Genomic DNA, 19328 nt, shown 5'->3' on the forward strand with positions numbered 1-19328 from the left:
CCCCGTTCAAATCGACTGCGTTCTCGCGCTGCTCTGTCCGGAAACGATGGGGCTGGCTTCAGGGCTTCTCCATGGACTGACAGCCCAGTCGTGTGATCAGCTGCATCTCGATTGATTCTGGACACGAACGGCGCGTACCAAGGATGAGAGATGCGTCCAAGGATTCTATATCATCCGTATAACCCTCGCATCTCCATCCCACCGCACACAAGGGACTTCAGCTGCTTGTTTCAGAGCCTCCTGCAACGTCTTGACGACGACCAGCTCCGGATTCATATCCCCAGGAGGCGTCTGCCAGTACGCACAACGACGGTAGGTGCCAACATGACCATCACCCTCAACATGCACAAGCAATAGCCCATGCCCACGAAGACTGCCCTTTTGCTCCCAAAACCCGGCTGATGCGATGTAGGCCTCCTTCTCCCCCATATTCGTGCTGTCGCCAGATTCGTCCCAGTCAACACAGAGCTTCACGTTCTTGGATTCTCCGTCCTGTCCAGTGAAAGAGAAATCGCGCTCTTCGGCCCAGGGTTCCCTCTTGCGGTCTTTACTAACTGTCACTTTGATCATACCGCACTTGAGCAGTAAGCTGGCATCCTTCACCGGACTCATCTCATCCTCGCCAGCCAAGTCAAGCACAACATCTACGACTTCCCACCTCCCCCTCTTCGCCGTAAATCTCAACGACCCAGCGCATCCCTCCACGGATGCCCAGGACCAACTGGGAGCCCTGTAGACCTCGCTCCTCCTCGAAGGGTTTTCTTCGTCGTGTCGGTAGTAGTGCACGCTCCAGAGCAAGCCACCCTCGAGATCCTCCTTCCACATGCCCGCGACGTATTGCGTGTTGGCGAACGAAGCGAAGACTTTCGCAATACCCGCCAAAGCGACGAGTTTATCCTCAGACTTGGTCAAGCCGCACTGCGAGTACTTATCGACCACATTGTCCCAGACTTCATAGATCATTCTCCTCCCGCCTTCGCCTGTGTTCTCTCGGACTCGCTGTAGATGTTTCACGAAGTTCGCCGAGATGCCCGGCGCGGTGTCGATCAACCCGCGAGGCACACCGTCTGGGAATCCTTCTGCCGCTGTGGTGCAGGCACACTCCCAGGTAACCTGATTCCTCCCGAAGCGAAGCACTCGCTGCGCGAGGAGTCGTTCCTGGAAGACCCAGCCCCGGAGGTTGAGAGGCAAGAGCTCGACTTCGTTTTGCCAGAAATACTTGTTCTTGACTCTGTACTCTTTGACCTCTCCCTCGTCAAAGGCAGCGGAGACGACTGGTTCATGGAGGATGTCTGGATTCCGCTCCGCGAAAAGACTACACCCACCATCTGTCGCCGCCGCGGCGGAGATATTGAGGAAGGCGTTCGAGTAGACTTTATCCATCTGAAGGGATTCCTTCGCCCAGTCGGACTGGTCGTTCGGGTCTTGCCTGATGCAGAGGGCGTCGATCCAGAGGAGGTCGACGCCTAGCTTGGCGCAGACCAGTGTGGCATCTCGAAAGACGTGGGGCATAGAGGATATGGGGAAGCCTTGGAGGAGGGGTTGGTGGGTTTTGTGCGTGAGGAGGAAGGAGGGGATGTTTTGCCAGCGGTAGGAGAGGGTTAGGTATTGGCCGGTGGGGATTGTTGGGGAGGTTTCGAGGAGGCGGGCCCGTTGATGGGTGTGGTCGAGGAGGAGGAGGCGGGTTGGGTAGAAGGTTTGTTGCGAGGGGGAGTGGCAGAGAGGGTGGTGTGTTTTTTTACATCGGTCGAGCCATTGATCGATTAATTTCCATGTCTCGGTGGAGGAAGTATTGTTCGATTGCGGTATGTCCAATTTCTTGCTGGGTTCTACTCTCGATCAGTCGACGCTGGAGCCATTTTCTCAACCACTTTACCTCCGTCTCCCTCCCCCTCAACCGGCGAAATCGTAAAAACAACCAACGAATGCGACGCCAACGACTTCTCAATATCATCATTCGTCAACCACAGCTGGTAGTCGGTCTCATTCTCCGGCTCATGTCGGCTGACAGCATCCACAAAATAGCTAGTACAGGGCTCTTTGCCCGCTTCTCTCTGGCACAATTGCTGTTGCTGAGCGTCCGAATACTGGTTCCAGAAGGCGAAACATATTTGACAACCTGAAGTCGCCGCTGCTTTCAAGTCGGCGAAGGTCTGGCGGTGGGGGAGGCGTTGGGTATCTGTGGAGATGTTGGTGAAGATGTTTGAGCATGTTTTGCATAGCATAGTTTGGGGAAATTATATATGCGTACATGCATATATTCGGGGCTGGGGCTCGTGGACTCTACGATGTTGTGCCTGGAACTCAGCTGAGGAGAATAGCTGCCCCATGTTCGAGCTGCATGAGCACAAATGCTGCAGCAGCTATCCGAGTGTGCGACGATCGATTGCCGCGATGAAGTTTGCCAAGGCAGGTCTGTTGTGGTTTTCGATAGTCGTCTTTTAACATGCCATGTTGTCGCTTGTTGTCGGAAAACCTTCAGCCTTATTATCTCGACTTGCATAGACTTATTGAGGGTCGTCCAGGAGCTGGATATCGGGTTCGTCTACTCGAGTCCAGTCCATCTTGATCGTTCAAACGGCATCGATCATGTCCTGGAGAAAATAACGCCTCGCCGTCAAACAAGGCTGCCGCAGCCTGAGGCCACCACAAAATCAATTCTCACATTTCCTCACCCACCCTCTCCATCAGAAGCAAAACAGAGATTCGAACAGTCAGAAGCATGACACATAGCTCCCCTTAGCCCAGTCACAATAGCTCCCGACTCCTCTCCCATAACTTCCGGCCCCATCCGCAAGTTTAAGCTACATAAATTAGACGTAGCTTCTCAGCACCATCCAATCACGACCATTGGCAACACAGATTGCCAGTCATTCAATTCCTCAATGGTCTAGGTTAGTGGCGCCGAGTTCACAATCTTTCAAAAACACTGCTGACCACTAGCTCAGTGGCTATGATTTCCGCTTGTCATCCCCGCAGAGACAAAGCGCGGGAGGTGAGCATTCTTCGCAATCAGAGTGAGTGTTTGAGCATTGCTAACGGTCTGTTTAGACCAGGGTTCGATTCCCTGTTGGGGAGTCTATATAAACGATCATCGGACATGATGGGTTATTTTTTTTTTTTGGATATTGTTTTGGTCCACTTTTCGAAATTTTCTGGGCTTGCAGGCTGTCTTTCGCACGCAGTAGGCAATTAGAAAACCCTTTTCTTTTGTCATAGCTGTGTTATATAATCTTTGTATTCGTTGGTGTTGTAGTCGAAAGACAAGTCGGGGTCGAGCTGGAAGACCGCTGTTTTTTTTTTTTTGCAGCTCTTGGTTTTTGGAAGTCGAGTCGGTGCCAACGCGGCGGCGGCGATGTAGAACTGTACAACTCGTTGCGTGGAGTGGGCAGAGACGGTGACCATGCAACAGCGATAGATTGGTATATGCTTGGGCGATCCTCGCGGTCAAACTGACGTTGGCGTCGTTTGATCTGGTCCCTTGATGATCAAGCAGTCTACCTCTCTTTCCTTTGCTTGAAATAAAAGGACGCCAATCTCAAGACCGCAACTCTGAGCAATCGACCTGATAACTCCAACCCCCCACATTCCAAGCCCAAGGCATGACAACAACCGTCACCAACGCCACAAGACCCATCATCAAACCCAGTCAAAGCTTCGTCCACCCTCTTTCGAAATGACGCTCCACCAATTCGCGTTGGGTAGAAGACCAGACCAAAAGCAATCCAATGAGCAGGCCAGGCGTGACAGCCAAAACCGCCGCCAGAAGCCGATTGAAGAATATCGCCAATCGAGGGGCTTTGTTGCACAGATCTTGAGGATTATGGATCGCCCAGCCAACAACGCCGATGATGAAGCAGAGGAGTGTGGTGCATAGGAAGGCGAGTGAGATGGCGATGTCATCGGGGGCTTTGAGATTTCGATCATCCTGGGGAGAGCGCCTGTGTTGGCAGCCGTGCTCTTCGTCTGATCTCCCAAGCTCTGTGATCGTGGTCTGACTTTCTCCCTTTTTGACATCTTCTCGAGGTGGGATGACAACGACTTCGTTTGAGAAGCGTACGGAAAGGACTCGGCGGTCCGTTGTGTCCACGGTTGAATGGAATTTGATAGAGGCTGATGGTTTCAGCGGCATCGATAGTGGTAGACCTGGAATCTGTATTCGAAAGTCGAGTTCGAGGCGATGCGAGAGTCCATCTGAACTAATTTCATTGATGTGCGCGCATACGAAAAGTCTATCTAATCGGCATCGACGGGATCCCAATCTGCGAGTCGAGAGGTCAGCAAATACGTCGACGAGCCAAAAGCTTCCAGCACTCACCCGTCACGAGATACTCGTCCAACGCATCCATTCGCTTCATGTCTTCGTCCTCAATTTGGAAGAACCCGATGTTGGCGTTTTCGACGATACGTTCTTTGCGCACGCTTTTTGGGAGAGGCACGAATCCGTGCTGGAGACTCCATCGTACCAGGAGTTGTCCTGAGGTGCAGCTGTATTTCTTGGCGAGTTCGACGATTGTCGGATTGTTCATTCGTAGGGCTCGAGCGAGAGGTGCGTAGGCTTCGACTATGATGTCGTTTTTCTTGCAGTGGTCGGTGATGTTGGTTCGAGTGTTGAAGGGGTGGACTTCGATTTGGTTTACGGCGGGTTTGATGCGAGGGTTGCTCGCGAGGAGTTCATCGATCTTGTACGCTCATCAGCCAACGTCTTTCCGCAATGTATTCATACTTACATGTTTCGGACCGTAGTTGCTAACACCACCAATCCTAACCTCACCATCCTGAATAGCATCCTCGACAGCTCTCCAACTGTCTAATCTCGCTTGCTTCCCACCGTACGGACTATGCAGCAAGAAAAGATCAATATATCCAAGTCCACACTCCTTGACACTATTCTTGATGCTCTTCCTCGCCCTATCATAATCACTATTACTCGCCAGCTTCGACGTATAATGTATATCCTCCCTCTTAAGCTCCGGATGCGCCTTCAAATAGCTCGAAATCGCATTCCCAACATCTCTTTCATTATGATACATCTGCGCTGAGTCGAACGCTCGGTATCCAGCCTCCAACGCATATTGAACAGCTCTTGAAGCTTCGTTTCCAGACATCAGATATACACCCAGATGGATCTGCGGCATCGTGAGCCCATTGTTGAGCTTGACGCGGGTCGCGAGGGAGTATGATTCGGCCATTTTGCGGAGTCTTGACATGTGCTGTGTTATGATGGATATGGAGATGATGAGGAAGAAGATGAAGAGAGATTTAGGACTTGGACAAGGCATGCGAGCATCGTTGACTGTGGGCAGACATGACGTCGACCTCGACGGCGAAGCTCCGGTTGATGATGGATGGAGGTGAAATGACCATCACATTGTGCCAATACGACGGCGCTTGCATTCTTCATATACAGATCTGGGCGCGAAGGCCCTCGATCTTTGTATCCACAGGCGAGCGGTATGTAATGTATCGATCGTGGAGTTCGATCTCGAACGATGGCGGGGCCATCAAATGCAGGGGTGGCTCTCACTAAATTTGGGCGATTTCCCGCCACGGCCTCTATCCTCACCCCCATACCACCACACTTCGAAATGCAGACCCGTCCGTCGCACATGGCACGCAAACGAGGCCTGTCTGCGACCATGACTTCATCCCACCCGCCCAACAAGGGCAAGAGGCGCGCACCAGGTAGGCCGTCCATTTCGATGCATATATAAGGGTAGAGAGGAAGCTCTTCCACTTCCTCCGAACCCTCCAACTCTAACTCCACAAATGACCACACGACTCCTGCTAGTCGAGCGCCTGCGTTGCACAAGCTGCATATACCTCTTCTGATCGCCTGCCGCCATGGGCAGCATCCCGCCGCCCTACAACTCGAATCCCTTCGAGACTTCAGGCGTCCACCTGAACGGTTCGCAGCAGCAGTCCAGCTCACGCAGGTTTGTAGACAGCGCCATGGAGAACGATTATCCCGCTCCTCCGTCCATGGGCGACGCCAACTTCGACATCTTGGAATGGCACCCTGCATATCTATCCTGCCAGCGATACTTCATCGACCACGCACAGCATGAACCAGCTACACAGGCCGTCTGCGCTCTCACCAACATCCGTTTGCCGTTTCAATGGCTGGGGAACCCCGTCACAGCTTCGACTCCTCCACAAAGCTCGCAAGGAGGCAACTTTAACTTCAATGCCTATCAACGCCAAGGTAGCAACTACCAGAGCCCCCAAGGACGAGGGAATAACGATCGACCAACGAACTTCGTCTCGCCCGTACCGTACATCCGACGACTTGTCGTTACCGGCTTCGACAAGCCAGCGATCTTGCACGGCTTCTTCGGCGACGATTACCTCAAAGGTGTCATGCCCCACGTCGAGTGCGAAAGACGGAACTACCTCTTCGCGGCGAAACACGGCGGCTGGAGGACATGCAAGAAGCAGTACGACTCAGGCAGTGGAGGAGGTCACGACGAAACACTGCCATTCATGAAGCCTTTGGACGAGGCCAAGATGGAGGAACTCACAGCGGCTGAGAAAGCTTGGAGCAGTTGGCTGGCGATGGAAGATTGGATGGTGGGACCTCGCGCGCCTGAAGATGAAGATGCACCAAGGACACATTCTCATAGAGCGAGTGGTGGTGGGAGTATGCGGTATCAGGGCATGCCGGATGGTATGCCGGATGGGTTGACAGACAACTCGTTTTCGGCTGGCGGTGGAGAGGATATGAGATATGGCAGGCGAGATGGAGGAATGGGTGATGGAGGGCTGCCGGATGGTGTCTAGAAGGCTCCAACGACCAGGACAGCAAACACCTTGGGGTTGCATTGGCAGCATGGACCATGGTCCACAAGAAAGCAACGACTCAGCTCGAAAACAGGGACATAGATGGACAATACACCTCAAGACGGTCTCGTCTCCATCTTTCGAAAGACCACTGCAAGGTCAAAGAGCGGCCTTCCCTATCTTGGAACTTGGCCGTGTTCGGTGACGCTTCACGATCCTGCGGACACCACTTGAAACATCAGGCGAGCTTTCCAAAGTGTATATCCAGACAGTCTTAGCTACAGAGTCCACTCGGGCGCAGGCAGGGCTTCCACGAGCGCGTGAACACTGCATTTGGTCAGTGCGCTCCTGTCACATGTCAAGCCGACTTTGCTCCGTCGCTTCTTCTGTCACTTTCAAACTGCTTCCGAGTCTGCACCTCTTCTCAACCACCCAGGCTTCCTCGAGTAACTTGACAACAAACGCCACTAAACCCCTCCCACACCCGCACTGCCTATCGAGAGTCCTCGACAGTCTTCACTCGCATGATTGACCTCAGTGTGCCTAGCCTCATCACCCTTCCGTGTATCATCGTGCGCTGACGCACCACAGCACAGTCGCCGAAATCATGACGACTTCAGCAGCGGAGAGAGTCTTTGGAGTGGCGGAACTGCTGGAGATGGTCTTGGCCTCTCTCCCCCTGAAAGACATGCTCCTTGTTCAACGGGTCTCGAAGGACTTCCGCAACGGCGTCAAGAGCTCGAAGCGACTTCAAGAAGCACTGTTCCTCAGACCTGCGAAGATATGTGGTGTCAATGCCGCATTCGAGGCTGGCTGCGCGCGGGAATTGGGTGCTCAAGTCGACGTAACAGCCGCTGGTGCCAGCAACAAGTGGCTTGTGCTCCAGAAAAAGCTGCACCACAGGCGAATTCATCCTGTCCCATTGAATCCACTCCTCTGGCAACGCACGAGAATCAACAAGAGTAGCTTCGACACGGTCGATTCGCTGCCGATCGAGTCCATTCAGTTCCTCCACCCAGCCATTGGAGGACTGTCCTTGGATCGACACTCCTCGACTGATGGTGAAGTTCACCTTAACGTCATACTAGAAGCAAAGACAAACCCCTCAGATGCAGCCACCGCCGTACTCGAGGACTCCGAAGCGTCGTGGCGCCAAATGCTCGTGAAGCAGTGCCCATGTACGACAATTGTCCTTGGACTACGCATCGACGGCAACGGCGTCAGTCGAGGACCAAACGGGACCATGCTCCCAGCGGATGCGACATTGGGCGAGATTATGGACTGGTGCCAGTCGAAATATGCGATCTTCACGAGGAAGGGGGTCGACGTGGATTCCAAGTCTGACCATTAGGAGGGCAGTGAAGATCATCGTGGAGAGAAGGATGAAGAGGGCGATGGCGATGGCGATCCTTAGATCAGCAATTCGACATCATATCATTCTCGTAGAAGATGGAGATAGTTCGCGGTGACATTATATGTGGACAGGTTAGCGCTGCCATCAGTCGCTATGCCTCGAGCTGCGTCGGTAGAAAAGAGGGAGTACATGGAGCAATATGATGCGGCTAGAGCTCTCGAAGGAGAGGTCATGGGCGGCGAAATGGACCAGGCGAGAAATTACGCAACAAGAGACATGTTGAATAGTGCAATCAACGGTCAAAAAGTGCAATCCATCACATGCAACCGCGCTCCTTCCCTAATTAGCTTCGTTTGCGCAGTCGATGGTCCGTGCTCGTTGCAGCAATCCAGACCTCACGACTTCACTTCACAACTCAACCTCACCTTCGCAACCTCACTTTCGTAAATCCACCTCCAAGACCTCACTTGCGCACTAATGAGGTTGTTTTGAAGCGGCCGCAACGACGTTCTCCAAATTTCTTCGCAACAACACCTTCGCAACGACAACACCTCGCCATCCAGCATCATGGCGTCGCCAACGCAGTCTGGCGCGCAGGCCACGAGCGAGCCGTCATCCACTCACCCGCCAGATGCCTCAACCTCCACGTACGCTTCCAAGCCAAAACGCAAACTCGAAGAGAACCCCGCTGACAGTCGTTAGGACATCTGAGCAAGGGAACGGCGCCGGCGTGGATGTTGCTGCAAACAAGGTCTTCGACACCGTCGAGCTCCTGGAGATGATCCTCCTCGGCGTCCCGATGATGGATCTGTTCGTCCTGCAGCGGACCAGCAACACCTTTCGCGATACCATGCGGGGCTCCAAGAAGCTGAAGCAGCATATGTTCCTGGAGCAGGCTCCCACCAAAACGGCGGTAGAGAATCCAGTCATGGAGTCACTCTACTGGCAGCCAGACAACTTCGGCAACTCGTGGACTCTGAGGGGCATCGCCTGCTTCAAAAGGAGCCTCAAATTCCACTTTGAAGAAATGGTCTTGAATGAAAAGGGCTTTTATGAGCCTTCCAAATATGCAGTTTGTGACATTTGCTGGATACGAGAATTGCATTTTCGCGCAGCTCGCCCATGGCGCCCTTTGTCAATCCGTAACGATATCGACGAATCTTGGCGCAACATGGTACCTGTGCAAACGTCCTTGAAGAGCATGATTTTCGATACTCGAGACGCAGATGGAAAGTCGCAGCTCATGCGATCAACACCACGAAGAAGAACACAGTCGGCGATTTGATCGACTGGTTACTCGACGTGAAAGGGATTTCAATTCGGGAATCCAGGGCTTGAGATGCTTCGGTCGTGTGGCCTGAGAGATGTCAAAGACATACCAAGCTTGAGCATCGAGGCCACGGAGGTGGTGGTTGCGAGCCGTTTGCAAAGGCCAGTGTGTATGATGAGAGATGCAGTATCATCGATGCTCAATCGTTACAGCAGGCTAAGGAGGGAGGGCAGAGTCAGACCACTGGAGTTTCGGCCACCGACAGACATACTCCACTTCATCCCTTCTCACCCTCGCACCAAGAGAAGTTCTCATTCCCATCACATATCACATCCGTCCACTCTTCACCAGGCAACCCAATCGTCCACTCCTTCAAAATGCACTCTGCTGCACTTCTTTCCCTCCTAACCCTCACCCTCACCACACGCACCCTCGCCGACTTCACCATCGGCAACTGCGCCTCCTACACCCCCTCAAACTCCAGCGCCCTCCCATGCTCCTCCATCAAATGCGACTACGTCGCCGTGCCCGCCACAGTCAACATTTGCAACATTAACAGCACAATCCGCACGCACAATGATGGAGGTGTGTGTCCGGGCAATGACGGGAACCGCTCGTTGGATTTCTGTCTGGCGGAGTCGACGGGGAGTGGATGTCCGGGGAGTTTTCAGATGAGTACGGCTCCCTCGTGTCGTCTTTCTAGCCTAAATTGCGGGTGACAATGGTGGCTCCGTAGATACCAGAGACGACTGCGGTGACGTCGTGCTTGCCAATGATGGGGCTTTGCCTGACGATGGATATTTCTACGCTGATCTGATCGATACCTCGAGGAATAATATCGCCGTGGGAAGATGCGTTTATGAGACCGCGCCTGGTGGAGAGGTTGCTTGTTCGAGAGGGAATACCACTAGGAACTGTGAGACGTTCGTCAAGTGCTATACCGGGATGTATGGGACGAAGGAGTGTTGAAGGCGGGTTGGTGGGAGGGATCGATTAGAAGGCGGTAATGGTTGTGGCGGCGGGTGTTTGGCGTCCCAGTTGGTTCTATCCTTCTCGGCCGGTAATGTGATGATCTGTGTTGTTCGCGGTCAAGAGACTGGATTTAATGTCTTCGTCCGTAGTGTGAAGCGGGTTCACACGACTTCTTACTCCCGATGCCATGGTGCGGTTTGCCTGCCACAGGAGGTCCTTCGCATGTGCTGTATACCATACAGCTCAAGTACGGACTTTCTGTAATCGCTATTTTAGTATGATCCAATACCCCACCATCCCAACTCTTCATCCCTCCCCATCACTACCACCACCTCCCTTCTTCAACCCCCTCAGCGCCCTCAACCTCTCCTCCTCCTCACTCCTTCCCCTCTCACCCTCACGCGCATCCCCCCTCTTCCCCCTCCCAGCACCAACCAACTCCCTCCCCAACTCAACCACAGTCCCCCCACCACTCCCCTCCACCCCCCTCTGCATCCCATGCCGCCTCCGACTCTCATTCAACAAGCTCAGCCCTTCCCCACCCGTATCCGCCTCCCGATGTCTCTGCGCATTCGCCTTCGCCGCGCGAATCGACGTCCGCGTGTAGACGAAGAGGATCAACGCCATTGTGAAGGCCGCGGCGGGGGCGGCGATGGTGCGGGAGTTGATGCGGCGCGGGAAGGGGTTTTTGGGCGTTCGTGGGGGTGGTGGTTTGGAGGGGACGGAGGATTCGGTTGTGCCGGATGGGCCGCGGGGTTGGGAGAGGCGGGCGCCCATTTTGATTTCGTGGTTGTGGTAGAGGTTGTTGAAAGAGGTGTTTGGAGTTGGGGGTTGATGTTGGAGTGGTGGAGTTGTGGAGCCTCGAGACGGGGCATGACGTTGACGGTGGATTTGACCCCTGACGACACTGCGGTCTTTGAACGTCTGAACATATATCACACGACAAATCGATCACGATTAAAGAAACCAAGTGAATGCGAAATTGAGCGTCTATGAAATTGCTTTTCTGAAGGCCGATCTGATGGAATGGATTTCTCCCAAGGCATCGAATCACAGTCGAATAACTAACACGTACCGCTCAAGGAGTCTGATGCTTATGACTTCCCAGTGCTCCAATACTCATTGGATCACAGCTTCGATGGAAACTCTCAGGAGCAAAGAACTGGAGTGAGGAATTTGCACAGATCTCATTCATTGACTCATTCACTCGGTCGTTCGTTCATTCATTCCTCCTCGGCACGCCGAGCCTTCGACGGAGTTGAACTCATTTTGCATGTTCTATCTCTAGAAGGAAAAGATTACAAGTTGACGCCGCATTCAAGAGCGAACACAATGCACGTGGAGAGAGATCGAAAATTGACTGGCGTTGAGAGCAAGATGTCTCAACTGAGCACAAGTTTCATGCGGCCATGCGGCGGTAGTGTTCATTGGCAAGATGCTGCACGTTAGACTTTCTACACACTGCTGCCTAGTTTTCACTTTCTCATATGGGGTCCATATGTGTCGCATACGACTTGGCCTGCGGCATAATTTCCTTTTCTCGACTTCGCTGATTAGCGCCATGACCACTTCGAGCCCCAACAAGACTGTGATGATCACTTGTCGGCAGTATACGTGACTTTGTGCTGATTCATATGCAGTGCGTCTTTATTGGCAATGGAGCAATAGGAAAGGTACGACGACTCTCGTGGATTGATTCAGCTGCTCCGCTTACTAGTTCAGACATGTCTCATCAAAGCCATTTGCGGCGAGGACCTCAAGCGAGCCATGGAGGACTACAATCCAACGTTTGTGTTGCCGACATACCTGCAGCTATCAGTAAACCACAAAGACATGTGCCTGACCCTTCAATGGTAGGGGACGGAGTAAAACGCACCCGACCACCAGCGTCAAAACCAGGGACGGGTCCACTGTGACCCTTGAACTGCGGGATACACCCGGCCAGGATTTCGACCATTTCGAAAAGAACTCCCCATCTTACGTCGACGTGGAAGAGGAGATCTCGCGAGCTTGCGCTGCTGCGGATCTCGCGCTCGTTTGCTTTTCCATCACGGATCCTGTGTCCTTCGGCCACGTCAGAACGAAGGTAAAGTTACCATCATGAGACATTGTCATAGCTATCTCTCGACTAACACATGGCCAATTCCAGTGGCACCCAAGGGTTCGGCATGATGCAGCTCAAGATGTGCCCATTATTCTGGTTGGACTCAGATCGAATTGGCGAAATGATGCAGGGATCCTGGAGATGTTAGCCAAGAACAACAAAGTGACGACTCTTTATGACGAGGGGAGGCAAATGTTCGAAGAGATAGGTGCAGTGGAATATGTTGAGTTCGCGGCAACAGTTCCAGGGGACGCTGATAAAGTCGTTGACGCTGTAGTTGCAGCTTTAAGATGAGCTCTTATAACTTGAAATGGAATCTTTCTTCAAGGTCCGCAGTGACTCTCAATCGTCGTGCTCGCTGAGAGCTTGCGAGTCACTTCTGTTGATAATGGCCGCAGCGTTGCCTTCCAAGGCTGTCATGAAGCGGTCAGAATCCCCCGTGGCGGGCTCTGGCGCTGACTTTGGCGATTGGTTCTTGAACAATAGTATCTGTTGTATGCGTTGCAAGAAATTTGTGCATGTAGAAGGCCATCGCACTGGCAAATCCATGGATCATGGTTTCAGTAAACCACTGTTGAAGATCGTGAGTAGTCCTGCAGGACAGAGGCACAGTATTGAGCCAATGTTTTGCAATCGGCGAAGGTACACGAGATAGAAGCCCGCCTAGGCTGCACATGTTGCGATTCCAGAATGTGGCATTGCTGCATCAGGGATGAAGACAAATTGCAGCCAGTCCTGAACAAACTTGAAACTCTGAAGTCCCTCAACTTACGTCGAAAGGCTGCGGGAGCGTGGCGAAGCACAGCAAAGTTTGGCCCAGGGCTTGGCGAGCGGCCCAAGAATGGAGCAGAAATCGTTAGCATTGAGGTAGTTACAGAAGGAGGGAAACAATACTTTCACAGGATGCCAAGGCCATGTGCCGGAGAAAGGGCCGGTTGACCACCGTTGAAACCAGGCTTAGCGTCCCGTCCGAGCCGTCCGCACGGAGCCTGAAGACGGCCCGTCACTAATTCGGACATCACCTGGTACCGGTCAACTACCTCCACCTACTTACTATAGAGAAGATGCTCGCCTTTGGATTGACACTATTCGAACTCCTTATATAGCCAATGACCTAGACGCCGGCTAGCTCCTGGCTAAGGAAGAGTGTTATGGGCTCAAAAGAAAGATCGCTACCATGATGCAGGAGAGTACTTCTGCATCTTACGTGCAGTGAATGATGTAAGGCACGAGGTTGAGACTTTCGACAAGTGATGCGTTGAATTCCATAGTGAAACAGCACTATGATGGTTCTCAAGCGCTGTGCCGCAGACTACTGTGCACCGCCGCAGCAGCAAGAGAGCCTGATGCAAATCACTTGCCTCTCTAGGAATCTTTTTATTCATCGTTGCGTTCTTCGCAACTACCATTCTCCGCAACTACGATTGGGCCTTGGAGTCTTTTGTCTGCCAATCGAACTATTGTATAGCCTATGTACACTCACCGGTGATCGTTTTAGGTTGTAGGAGTGGACTGTACGCGGATTCGGATCCTTCACCTTTGCCCTCGAGACAACATACCTGCGTAGGCAGCAGCGTGTTCCAGCTCATTCAATTTCTCCTAAAGATATGGACTACGATCTTGTAGCGATGTGCCCATCCTCTTATCTTGCCGGCCACGGCCATCGCAATGCCCACAGTGATGCGCTGCCGTTTTACGTCTTGGTTTCTGGGGTTCCTTGCCCTCGCAGTCGCGTTCCTCTCCGTTTTGGGTCTTCAGAGTACAGGACTGCTCTTTCCACAAGATTCATGGCCTCAGGGGGCATTCCAATCTCTATTCGAAAAAGAACGCGCTTTCCGGGAACTGGTCCAACACTGCAGCCTCAACCAGACCCGGGCAGGTCGCTTTGGATCCCAAATTCATCGCGTTCTACCCAACTCTTGTCGTAAGCTCTTGGCCCTAATATCAGCACATACGATGCTAATGTCACTAGGTTTCACTAAGCCTTCGTTGGGCACACATGCTGTATTTGGCACATCGCTGGAGCAATGCATGACGCACGATACTCGTTACGACCTCCCTTCTACTCGTCGTGACACGTATGAGCGAGACAACGCGCTCTCGACATCTCCTCACCAAACAGAACAAAGCCGTACTGCCGTCGTCTTTCGCGCATGGGATGGATTCAAGTGGACACCAGATGACGTCCAACACCTACGCAGCATGATTTCGGAACTATCTGAACTCGGTGGAAAGTATGACGTCCACATTCTGCTTCATGACCGAGAACCATTGATATCGACATCGGCAACTGCGGAAGAGATTGAGAATTTCAAGTTGCAACACGTTCCACCAGAGTTTCTGCATAAGTTATGACAGAAGTCTGGAACTATAACGATGGTCGAGAAGCCTTTCCAAAAGTTGGAGAGTACGAGTGAGTACGCATCCATACTCCATGCTGCGCTGCTGTTCATTCCCCCTAGCTTCTACTACCACGCGTTCATGGCCCTCCAGCTATTTGCAGCTCGACATCCTGAATACGATCATTTCTGGAACTGGGAGATGGATGTTCGATATACCGGACGCTATACCGACCTGTTTCCGGCCGTTGCCGCCTGGTCCTCTTCGCAGCCCAAAGCCGGACTTTGGCAAAGGAACACACGATTCTTTGTTCCTGGCAAGACACCTTCGTCAAACTCGACGTTCACGACGGGCGACACTACAGGGAGTGAATTTCCATCGCCGACCCCTTGGGTGCACAACCTTTCGTCTCCAGTTGTGGAAGCCACTGAGGACGCAGATCTCCTGACCTTTTTCCCAATGTTCGAGACCGCCAATACCAGATGGCCGCACAGGGGATACACCATACACTATGACCTCGTGCAGAACATGGCTCATTTCGGATCAGTCTCAACAAACGTACGCCTGTCGCGTAGAATACTGCAATACATGGACCACGAGAACTGGGCAGGCCGAGCCATGATGTCCGAGATGTGGCCTACGACTCTTGCTTTCCATCACGATCTCAAAGCTGTGTTTGTGCCACACCCGATTGTTTTCGAGCCGCAGATGACTGCTACGTATGTACAAAGCACATTCAACGGGGGTAAAGACGGTCGAGTAGGAGGCGCTCCTGGATCCATCATCAATCATGAGTCTCACTTCCTTCGTTCTACATGGTTCTGGAATGCAAACCTCCCAACAAAGTTGTACCAGCTTTGGCAAGGCACCAGCCCCGAAGCACAAGCCGTGAGTATCAACTGTGGATACTGGAAGCAAGCGCTAATGTGCGGTTCAATGGACCAAGGAGAATGGACAACTGTGTCTTCCGGCAATTCTACTACATCCGGTCAAAAGTGAAGCGTTTGCAACCCAGCAAGATTTTGAGGTATAGGCTTCAGGGTATACAAATCTAGTTCTCGAACAATAGCGCTGTCGTCTGGTACAAGGGCAGAAGTGTGTCCTTCGCGTTGCTCCGTAGAAAACCATCGCATTCGCGCATGAAGCGGCAAATCTGGATCTCAGTGAAAGAGCTAGCTCAGTACTAGAAAAGTGGCACAGCAGAATCGAAGCAGAGGATGAAAGAATCGTTGCGAGTGTCTGAAGTTGAGACTTGACCTTGGAGCTTGTGGCGTCTCGAGACGAGGAAGAGTGAATGGTTATAAGTCAACCAGAACGCACAACAACGTCCCGGGACGTTGTACCTTTTGACCAAACACTTCCTCCTTTTCTTAGACGACACCGGGCCTGGCGTTGGCGATAGGCTGACCCCTGGACAACACCTACAAAAATGGCACTTGATGATCGGATTAAGGCACGAAAAGTACCGAGTAGAAGTCATTTGATGATAACTTTCAGTGCAATTGATGTTCTAGCTAACTCACTTTATGTAATTCAGCTCCTCGCAAGACACAAAAGCTAGAGTCGACTACTTCGGACCGCTGCAGGCCCACCGTCGAGATCCTCGATCTCATCGACAACAATTCGATCTCCAGAGTCTGCGAGTCGTCACGACGGCTACCTCTTCTCCCTGCCCCTATCTTTCAACCCCTCCGGACCCTGCCCCCAAGCCCCAGCCTTAGCGCCCCATTTCATCGTCCCCCAAATGTGCGTCCAGGAGATCTTCCTCGGAGGCTCCCTCTCAGCTCGAAAAGGTGACTTAACATCCTCGGCAGCGACAGGAGCGTTATCAAACTTCTTGAAACTCCTCTCATCCCTCGTGGCATCCTCCACAGCGCCCACCATACGAATCTCCGTATTAGCCACAGAGCCTGCGTCCGGATACTTGGGCAGATCGATATCTTCGCCGACTCTCTCCCAGCGTCGGATCTCCTGTGGCAGCGGTCTGTGCCAGTCTGGTTCGTTGCGAGCCCACCAGCGTTGGCTGCACATTTCCCAGAGACGACTTTGGGCACGTTTGTATGCGAAGCGCTCGTCTTCGCCTGTGAAGGCGCTGGTCTTTTGGAAGTCTGGACGGACGGTGTAGCGGACTTCGTCTGGGTCGACGGGCTTTCTCTCCATTTCGGCGTCGGTTTTGCCGAAGGAGCGACCAAAAGGGTTGCTCGTTGAACCTCCTTTGGCGCCTCTGGAAACGCTGGGTGCGGTCGGTGAGTCGTCTTCGAGAGAGTCAGCGCGAAGGAGACCAGCAAGTCGAGCATGCGTGTAGTCAGGCTCCGTGTCCGGCTCTGCGTAGTTTGGGTTTTCAGTCAAGACGTTTGGTCGGAATGGCGCCGTGGCGTCCTGATACACCTCTGAGAGTGTTTCTGAGTAGACTGAATCGCCGCTGTCGCCTTCCTCCCTCGTCTTCTTCTGCTCTTCTGGGAAGAAGATGTCGTCTGGTCCGGCGGCTGCACTCACGAACAGCTTGCATCTGCATTCATACAGTGCGTCCAGCAGCGTGATGAAACGTCTCGCTTCGTTCTTCATCAGCCAGTTCAAGATTGGTACGTCGGTGAGTATGAGAGTGTGGTATGTCGATGCCAGGGTAATGTAGTCTGCTGGGCCCAATGTCGCCTTGCACAGCTCATCGAATGTCCAAAGAGTGATGCCTTCGTATGCACGTGGAATGTCGATGACTCGGCCGTAGACCTTTAGCGTCTGTGGTGCCCAGGTGACAGTATCCGAGCCTCGTCCGTGGGTAGCAACAATGAGAGCAGCATCCAGAGGGTCTCCTTGTTGCTGCTCAGTCGCCGCACTATAGTGCTTGGGAAGTGAAACCGGCTTCAAATCCTCCGCAAGCTCAGCCGTGCCCCCATCAATCGCGACGTCCTCCACGACGACTGCACTATCAGCCATACTCTCAACATCGACATCCTTAATAGGCGCCACACTTCCGCTCTCGATCCGCCGCCAATCCTTCCCACCCTCCATCTCCCAAACCTCACACCTCGCCTTCAACACCTCCAGGAAAGCAGCAAACTCGTTCGAGCCACCATACATGCCACTGCTCTGTTTCCGCCTGCCGAATCCGAGCTGCCACCCAAAACCTCTCTGCGGAGGCGGCGCAAATCCGATACCCGCCGCCTTCGCCAACTCTTCTGGCATACGATTACTCGTAGCCACGAGCACCCCACCAAGCTGAAAGAAGCCCGTCATCAGATTTGTCAGGATCTTGCTGGCCACTCTATCCGGCATTTGAAATTCATCGAGGAACAATATCGGCGAGGTTTGGATCATGTCTTTCGCCAGCCATAGTAGCGAGTAATCGTCCTCAGAGAATGCGAGTTGCGAAGGTAATCGAGACCCTCCAGCCTTCGACCTCTCGGCTCGTAATGCCTCTAATTTAGCGAAAGTCTCCAACATGAACGTATTGAAATGACTCCTTCGCTTCTTCCGATTGGGAAGACAATCCGCGAAAAGATCTATGAGCATACTCTTGCCAGTCCCAACCTCTCCATGAAGCATCAATCCCTTGGGTGAGTTCATCTGCAGAGCCGATTCATGGGATGTCAGTCTCCTGGTGAGAGCCATTGTATCCCGCTTCTCCTTCGCTGCGAGAAACGATCGCCAGGCACTCTGCCTTGGAGGCGGCTGCTCAGGGCTCCAATCAGCATTCCGGCGGTGTTGTCCTGAGTTGACGGCTCGGGAGATTTGATCCAGTCGATGGCTGTATTCTAGTTCTGGTTCGTAGTCTTTCAATCGTTCGTATAACTTTGCCAGGTGGATTGCTAGTCGATGTTGTGCCTGGTGAGTACATTAGCTTATATATTCCCCAGTACATATCACGGTTCTCGTACAGGATCAGAACTGATGGCCTTTGTAGCAACCAATGCCCTATACTTCACCAAGGGATTCGTGATGGCGAGGCCAGTCGCTGCGCTGGTCGACATCTCCCATCACGCCACGAATGGACCACAATTCCTCCCAATCTAGATTTATCGTTTGACAAGATGGTGTATGTACTTTCTGAAAGGAAGAAGTCGGAGACAAGGTGAAGTTCAGGATGACTCGAGCCAATCATATACGTCATGGACATGAATCCTCGGCTAATCCTCGTCGATTTGACAACAATGGCGATGCTTGAGTCGAGGGAGTTTTCAGACATTGTGTAGAGTCTCTCACGACGTACAGTTCAATTACAGTCGTACGATGCTCCAGCTTGGAGTTCGTCGACATGTGCGCGTGTGAGTGAATGTCGAACTTTGTGCCTCAGGCATAAATCACACGCAGTCACGCTAGCGGAACTCAATCCCTGCATCGAACTGACTTCACGTCGTTCTCCCTCATATCTCGTAGAGGCATCCGTCTCAGGCAGCGATACGAGGCAATGAGCGTACCACTCAGAACACCATGTACCGCGACATCCAGTCGAATGCTACATGACCATGCGGCAGCGGGGTCAAATCACCTGCCGATCCTTCCAATGGCGT

At 52.7% G+C, this 19328-nt stretch overlaps 9 protein-coding genes across 9 annotated transcripts; 5 read left to right on the forward strand and 4 right to left on the reverse strand.

Annotated features, from left to right (window-relative positions):
* Positions 1 to 165: 165 nt before the first annotated feature.
* M409DRAFT_27938 (uncharacterized protein) lies at positions 166 to 2225 on the reverse strand (the record flags this gene model as incomplete). The annotated part of the gene is made up of 2 exons (XM_033808795.1): positions 166 to 1829; positions 1877 to 2225. 2 exons carry the CDS (start codon positions 2223 to 2225, stop codon positions 166 to 168), a joined length of 2013 nt encoding a protein of 670 aa, XP_033662429.1.
* Positions 2226 to 4236: 2011 nt separating this feature from the next.
* M409DRAFT_27939 (uncharacterized protein) lies at positions 4237 to 5192 on the reverse strand (the record flags this gene model as incomplete). The annotated part of the gene is made up of 3 exons (XM_033808796.1): positions 4237 to 4262; positions 4319 to 4682; positions 4731 to 5192. 3 exons carry the CDS (start codon positions 5190 to 5192, stop codon positions 4237 to 4239), a joined length of 852 nt encoding a protein of 283 aa, XP_033662430.1.
* A 652-nt stretch (positions 5193 to 5844) lies between these two features.
* Positions 5845 to 6780, forward strand: M409DRAFT_69656 (uncharacterized protein; the record flags this gene model as incomplete). The annotated part of the gene is made up of 2 exons (XM_033818392.1): positions 5845 to 5848; positions 5945 to 6780. 2 exons carry the CDS (start codon positions 5845 to 5847, stop codon positions 6778 to 6780), a joined length of 840 nt encoding a protein of 279 aa, XP_033662431.1.
* Positions 6781 to 7387: 607 nt separating this feature from the next.
* Positions 7388 to 8131, forward strand: M409DRAFT_27941 (uncharacterized protein; the record flags this gene model as incomplete). The annotated part of the gene is made up of 1 exon (XM_033808797.1): positions 7388 to 8131. The coding sequence occupies one exon, from the start codon at positions 7388 to 7390 to the stop codon at positions 8129 to 8131; it is 744 nt and encodes a 247-aa protein (XP_033662432.1).
* A 570-nt stretch (positions 8132 to 8701) lies between these two features.
* On the forward strand, positions 8702 to 10373 carry M409DRAFT_27942 (uncharacterized protein; the record flags this gene model as incomplete). The annotated part of the gene is made up of 4 exons (XM_033808798.1): positions 8702 to 8781; positions 8837 to 9206; positions 9617 to 10079; positions 10141 to 10373. 4 exons carry the CDS (start codon positions 8702 to 8704, stop codon positions 10371 to 10373), a joined length of 1146 nt encoding a protein of 381 aa, XP_033662433.1.
* Positions 10374 to 10682: 309 nt separating this feature from the next.
* Positions 10683 to 11153, reverse strand: M409DRAFT_27943 (uncharacterized protein; the record flags this gene model as incomplete). Its single annotated transcript, XM_033808799.1, has 1 exon — positions 10683 to 11153. The coding sequence occupies one exon, from the start codon at positions 11151 to 11153 to the stop codon at positions 10683 to 10685; it is 471 nt and encodes a 156-aa protein (XP_033662434.1).
* Positions 11154 to 11937: 784 nt separating this feature from the next.
* M409DRAFT_27944 (uncharacterized protein) lies at positions 11938 to 12774 on the forward strand (the record flags this gene model as incomplete). The annotated part of the gene is made up of 5 exons (XM_033808800.1): positions 11938 to 11964; positions 12017 to 12049; positions 12099 to 12163; positions 12234 to 12462; positions 12526 to 12774. 5 exons carry the CDS (start codon positions 11938 to 11940, stop codon positions 12772 to 12774), a joined length of 603 nt encoding a protein of 200 aa, XP_033662435.1.
* Positions 12775 to 14148: 1374 nt separating this feature from the next.
* M409DRAFT_58946 (uncharacterized protein) lies at positions 14149 to 16007 on the forward strand (the record flags this gene model as incomplete). Its single annotated transcript, XM_033814039.1, has 4 exons — positions 14149 to 14404; positions 14453 to 14714; positions 14943 to 15708; positions 15876 to 16007. 4 exons carry the CDS (start codon positions 14149 to 14151, stop codon positions 16005 to 16007), a joined length of 1416 nt encoding a protein of 471 aa, XP_033662436.1.
* Positions 16008 to 16476: 469 nt separating this feature from the next.
* Positions 16477 to 18788, reverse strand: M409DRAFT_27946 (uncharacterized protein; the record flags this gene model as incomplete). The annotated part of the gene is made up of 2 exons (XM_033808801.1): positions 16477 to 18642; positions 18696 to 18788. 2 exons carry the CDS (start codon positions 18786 to 18788, stop codon positions 16477 to 16479), a joined length of 2259 nt encoding a protein of 752 aa, XP_033662437.1.
* Between the last annotated feature and the right edge of the window lie 540 nt (positions 18789 to 19328).

Source organism: Zasmidium cellare, assembly GCF_010093935.1.
Source record: "Zasmidium cellare ATCC 36951 unplaced genomic scaffold M409scaffold_40, whole genome shotgun sequence".
In the NCBI taxonomy this organism is placed as follows: domain Eukaryota; kingdom Fungi; phylum Ascomycota; class Dothideomycetes; order Mycosphaerellales; family Mycosphaerellaceae; genus Zasmidium; species Zasmidium cellare.